The sequence below is a fragment of the Moschus berezovskii genome, chromosome 23 (genome assembly GCF_049115385.1).
Source record: "Moschus berezovskii isolate FMDL1 chromosome 23, NW_MosBer_1.0, whole genome shotgun sequence".
Classification (NCBI taxonomy): Eukaryota; Metazoa; Chordata; class Mammalia; order Artiodactyla; family Moschidae; genus Moschus; species Moschus berezovskii.
The window spans coordinates 15089172-15095171 of NC_142482.1; the positions used below are offsets into that span (position 1 = coordinate 15089172).

The window sequence follows — 6000 nt, forward strand, 5'->3', positions numbered from 1 at the left end:
CCTGTGCCCTGCTCCATGGTGTCCGATGTGATATCTATTCCTGTGTCCTGCTCCATGGTGTCCAGTCTGATACCCACTCCCGTGCCCTGCTCCACAGTGTCCACACGGATACCCACTCCTGTGCCCTGCTCCACGGTGTCCAGTCTGATACCCACTGCTGTGCCCTGCTCCACGGTGTCCAGTCTGATACCCACTCCTGTGTCCTGCTCCACGGTGTCCAGTCTGATGCCCACTCCTGTGCCCTGCCCCACGGTGTCCACTCGGATACCCACTCCCGTGCCCTGCTCCACAGTGTCCACTTGGATACCCACTTCTGTGTTCTGCTCCACGGTGTCCAGTCTGATACCCACTCCTGTGCCCTGCTCCACGGTGTCTAGTCTGATGCCCACTCCTGTGTCCTGCTCCACGGTGTCCAGTCTGATGCCCACGCCTGTGTCCCGCTCCACAGTGTCCAGTCGGTATGAGACGTCCACACGTTTGCTGGACGATGAGTCAACAGGCGAGGGGAAATCACATCTCGGCTTGTCCCGCACAATCTCTGACTCGGAAAAACCCAAATACCGCTGCTACTTACACTCACAAACTGGATGTCATCTTCGTTTTCCTCCACCGTTGACTCGGACGCCTCAGGCCCAGCTGGAGGAACACATTCTATTATCTATAAAATAAGCCAAAACATGGTCATCCAGACAGCCACGACTCGCAGAAGGCGATTTTTCCAAAGGGAATGAAAAGGCAGAGCTCTCGAGGAGACCGCCCGGAGCAGCAGCCCCCGCGACCCGCCGGAGAACAGCGCGGGCGCTGGGGACCGCAGGCCCCCGCCGGCCCCTTCTCCCGAGGAAGGAAGCCTGCCCGTGGGGGCAACGGGCCTCGGAACCCGCGCCGCGCCCGAGCCCAGCCGCGGCCGCCGGGCCGGGCCGGGCGGCCATTGTTGACCCCGGCCCACGCCCCTTGGCCCCCAGGCTCCGGACCCCGGGTCATCGGCCGCCGGGCCCTGCCCGCACCCTCTGAGCCCGCAGCACACCCGGCCCGGCCCGCGACTCACCTCAGACCCCGGGTCTCCCATCTCCGCGACCGCCCGCCTTCCGGCACCCGCGCTGCGGTTTCCGCGCCGCCTCCCCAGCCCGGCCGGCCGTCAGCCCCGCGCCGCCGTGACCCGCCTCCGTGTGACCGCTGAGCCGCCGACTACGCCGCCGAGCCGCCGACGCCGCCGACGCCGCGGGCGTAAAGGGATGCACGCCGCTTCCCGGGAGAGCAGCCCGCTAGGCCCGCGGCGCCCAGCCTCCCTCGCGCCGCCCTGGCTTCCCGCCCCCCCGCCGCAAGGACCGCTGGGAACTGTAGTTCGGGCCAACTCCCCCGCCGCAAGGGCTGCTGGGAACTGTAGTTCCGCACACACCGAAACCTTCCGAAGAGGCAGTGGAACAGAGCGGGGAAAAGACACTAACGCTTGGAAGGGAAAAGACCCCTCCTGCGCTCCTTGAGGCTGACGTCACTGCCGCTCGCCCGGCGGAGAACTGGCTGCGTCCTGTTTCACAGGGAAGGACCGGGACGAGGATGGAGAGGAAGGCGTAGGCGTGAGTTCTGCGTGGTTGTGGAAGCGAAGCTCATTGATAAGTGTTAGCCTTCAAGGCTGAGTGTTAATTCAGCGCTAATTTATCAGTGCTTTTTTCTTCGACGGGTCGGAAATCTGGCTGTTTAGCTGAAGACTACGGGCAGAATAGAAATCTGAGGCAGCCTTACCCTGCTCACCTGTTCGCCATGTCAGCCGCCACTCAGAGCCTGTATTGACGCACCTGAGGAGGAAGTCTCGGGCTGACCTGAAGAAAACTGGCAAGGCTGGAGAACCCTGACCCAGGACGTCTAGGAGCCGAGGTCCGGCCAACTGTATCTTTGGGCCCTAGACCAGTGATACTATAAAACTTTTAAAGATGTTATCAGGTAGTATGTTAGTGAAATAGAATAGTTGACTATTTATGTGTTGACTATTCAATTTGAGTGTTCACACTCAAAAAACCTGTAAAATAGTCCACTTATGTTCAGATATGTGTTCTCATTTTCTTCACTTACTGCCTTACCAAAGAGACCCACTCGAAGGTTTTGAAAATAATTTAAGTCGGAAAAATTCTTTTAAAACTTCGACGCCTTTGTTGCCTGTCTGCATGCATGCCCAACATCTGATTACCTGTTACTGGCAGTAATTATTGCTTAATTCTGTACTTCCCGCATTTCCACCATGACTTTATGACTTCAGTTGCTTTTATATTTCCTAAGTTTGAGAATTTGTAGAGCCAAATTGAAAATGAGAGACCTGCTTGTTGTGTTTCTCAAAAGTTGTATGCGAAGTAAATATTTTTAAATGTCTTCGCGAAACTTATATTTAGAATTCTTCTAACGTGCTTCGGAGAGTTCAGTGGAAAATTTAACTGTAGGTAGGAGTTAATGGGTAAAATTTGGAAAACAAAAGCCCAAATATGAGCATAACTCTTCAAGCCTTTTCATTGCAAGGATTTTTCGTGAGGACATAATTTAATCTGTAGGAAAACTGTCATGCAAAAATTATTTATCACAAATTTGTAATAGTGGAAATCGGAAAGCATCTAAATGTCTAATGACTGGCAATGGAATGGTTAAATTTTGGCATGTACTTGGCTCAGAAGTTAAAGAACCTGCCTTCAATGCAGGATACCTGGGTTCCATCCCTGGGTTCTGAAGATCCCCAGGAGAAGGGAATGGCTACCCACTCCAGTATTCTTGTTTGGAGAATTCCAATGGATAGAAGAGCCTAGCTGGCTAAGTCCATGAGGTCACAAAGAGTCTGACAGAAGGAACTGAGCCACTAACAGTTTCACTTTTACCAACATAAGAATGGGACAGGCTGGGACCCTTTGTTGCAGTGCTGCAGTGCTTGCAGCTTGACATGCTTCTCTTCCAGCAACAGAATACAGAGAAACTAAATGGGACTAAAAATGCAAGCACAGGTAGGGCAAATTCTGAACAAAAGAGACCAAGAAATTCAGCTGTTACTTCTCAAGAGCCCAGAGCAAAGCAGGATACTGTACATGCCCCCTGCACACAGCACCACTTGGGTGGGCAAGCCACCTAAGCCACCCCTCCAGCCTGACCTTTGGACTCACTCCTACCCTTGAAACTGTACAAACCCCTGTGTCCTTGTCTTTTGAAGCAAAATGCTGACTGAAGAGTTAGTGATTGGGAAATGTGAAGATGTAGAAACAAAGAATAGCTGTTGGGCTAAGGAACTGATAACAATTTAGACTATAATTCTGCCATGTAGCACAGTTACGGAACTCCCAGTTCCCTGAAGGATATAAAGACCTGACGCATATTCCTAGATTGTTTTTACAGGAAGCAGACCTGCCACCCCCCGCCAGATAAAAACTGATGACCGCAAGAATATAGATCCTAAACTGGTTGAAACAAAATTGGAGATGCTTGAAACTTCACCTTGGTGCCAACGAATCCAAGAACTGTCCTTGAGCTGATCACTTTCTTCTCCTTAAACACTGAAACTCCTCACTACTTCTCCCGGGGTGGGGTAGGGGAAGGATGGTTCAACACAGTCTTGAGGGCCTTAGCTCACTGTGGGCCCTTTTGCCTGGCAAAGCAATAAAAGCTACCCTTTTCTACTGCACTCAAAACTGTCTCTATGTTTCTCTTTGGCACCAGTGAACAGAGGCTGAGTTCTGGCAACAGAATTTTGGGGGCTTGTCTGGGATTGACTGGTGGGCAGGTGGCCCTGTGGGGCTGCTAGGCTTGATTGGGCTGAGTTTTTCTCCAAGCCAGCCTCCTGAGGGGGACAGAGGGTGGTTGGGAGACGCCTCTGGAGACCAATGGCCAAGCATTCCCCCACCACAGGGCCGTGTCCCAATCATATCCAGACTGCCGTTTTGGTAGTTGGTGTATGAGGCAAGGATGGAAGATAGGAGAAAGGCCTCCCTAGCAGCTGCCAAAGCCACCTTTGCCTTGAGGACATCACCCTCTCCTGCCCACAACAGTCCTGACTTCCTGCTGAGAAAATATTCTGAGAAAGGAGAAAAGTAGCATTTTGGATGTCATGACACCTCTGCCAGCACTTTGGTAAGTTCTCTGGCATACACTCGGGCCACTTGACCTTGTCTGTTTGGCGAACCTTATGTTCCCTTTGGAGGGGTTTTTTCATCCTGTTCGTAAGGTGCCACTTGGACTAAGGCCACAGGCTTAGGGGGACTTGGAAGCCAATATGAACCTTGGGCTGTTTGAGTGTTTTGTTTTTTTTTTTTTTTTTTTTGCTTTGTGGCTTCTGTTTGACTGGCAAGGATTTGGTTTCCTTTGGTTTTGCCAGTGAGTGTATAGTAATAATTTGACTCAACATGAGAAGTGCTTCTTCTTGAATTTCATCTGACGGACCCCTAGAAAATTTTTGCAGACTGGTCAACCAATAATTATAAACCTATAAATAAGGAAAAAATAATTTAACATCATGTGGTCACAATATTCTTTAGGCTCCGGAAAAAATCAGTTGAGATGAAACTGTTTTGAAATTCCAAAACTTGTTCTTTTTGCATGTGCAGTTAGAGAAAGCTAGCTTGATACAATACTTTTTATCAGAACACTGACTCTCAGAGAATAAAAATATTACCAGAAGAAAACTTGAAGTTAACTCTTATCATGTCCTTGAAGTACAAATACAGCCCAGTTTTCCTGGGACTTCAGCCTTGGGATACTTAATAGAACTTCAAGCCAAGGGGAAAAATGAAGATTTTAAATCAAATGTGTAAAGTTGACTATTCTGTTATTCATAAACTAATAAATTTAACTGCAATACCTGATAAACAAAATATAAAAAAATGAAATGAGATCTCTGTTTGTCTGGATATATGTATCTCTCAGTATGTTTCTTTGGATAATATTGCTGGGGTTAATGTGTAAATGAGCTCTACTTAATTGGCTTAAAGAAAAGTAAGTGCTTACAAATGAAACAAATCTAAATTTACCTACTTGTGTCTTCTTGAAAGAGAGAAACTAAGGATGTTTGCATTTATTAAACATGTTTTGTGCCACTTTGAGAAAGAATTTACACTTTTGGAAAATGCATGTTTTGGAGGTTACAGAACACATTCTTAAGTTTGCTAATCAGAGAATGCCAATATGACAAACAGTTCACAGTTGCTTTATTCTTGTTTCTCACTAGAGAGTGAGGGGTTTTTTAAGTGTTAAAAATGACAACACACAATTAAAGCTACCAAAACGATAAGGGAAACATCTCAATATGTAAAGGAAGCAGGAAGTGAAGTCAAAATCACTCAGTCGTGTCCGACTCTTTGAGACCCCATGGACTATACAGTCCATGGAATTCTCCAGGCCACTGGAGTGGGTAGTCTTTCCCTTCTCCAGGGGATCTTCCTGACCCAGGAATTGGACCTAGGTCTCCCACATTTCAGGTGGATTCTTTACCAACTGAGCCATCAGGGAAACCCATGGAAGCAGGAGATAGCTGCAAAATAAGGTATGAGCAACAGAATTACACTTTAAGGGAAAAGGAAATCTGACTTACAGGTGGCTGTTTCTGAATGGACAAATAAAATAAGGGATACAGAGAGTGATAAAAAGTTTTGTGGAAAGTGGACCCCAAGAAAAGTATTTTGTACATGATACAAGTTTTCTTGAGATACTGAACCACCTTTGATAACAGACTGTAAGTTTCTTTACCTCTTAAGTGATCTCTTCTGTGTTTTCCTTTGAAATCTTTCACTGTTACTTTGACTGCATGAGTAACTGCAGTTCCACAGTAACCTAGGATCCTGCCTCACTGAATGTTCTAAACTCTGTGTTTTTTGATGAAACTTCCTGAGACCAAATTCTAATAAAGTTCTTTTAACCCTAGCTAACTTTGGGATGCTTCAGTGGCATCCCAATGTGCTCAGTCACTCAGTTGTGTCTGACCCTTTGCGGCCCCATGAACTGTAGCCCACCAAGTCCCTTTACCCATGGAATTTTCCCAGC

General features: G+C 48.0%; 1 protein-coding gene across 8 annotated transcripts in view; it reads right to left on the minus strand.

The window, feature by feature from the left end:
- Positions 1-1493, minus strand: part of ZNF451 (zinc finger protein 451) — a 94003-nt gene extending 92510 nt beyond the window's left edge. The window contains exons 1-2 of one of the 8 annotated variants that reach the window (XR_008683229.2): positions 1046-1440; positions 575-658 (exon numbers count right to left, since the gene is read on the minus strand). Coding sequence is in view for 6 of the 8 variants with exons in the window: in XM_055405877.2 (XP_055261852.2) it covers positions 575-658; positions 1046-1066 (105 nt within the window). In the remaining 2 variants the exon portion in view is untranslated. Of the gene's footprint in view, positions 1-574; positions 661-1045 lie in introns of those variants that run through there. The other 7 variants (XM_055405877.2, XM_055405876.2, XM_055405879.2 and 4 more) reach the window with 7 other exon arrangements.
- Positions 1494-6000: the final 4507 nt, after the last annotated feature.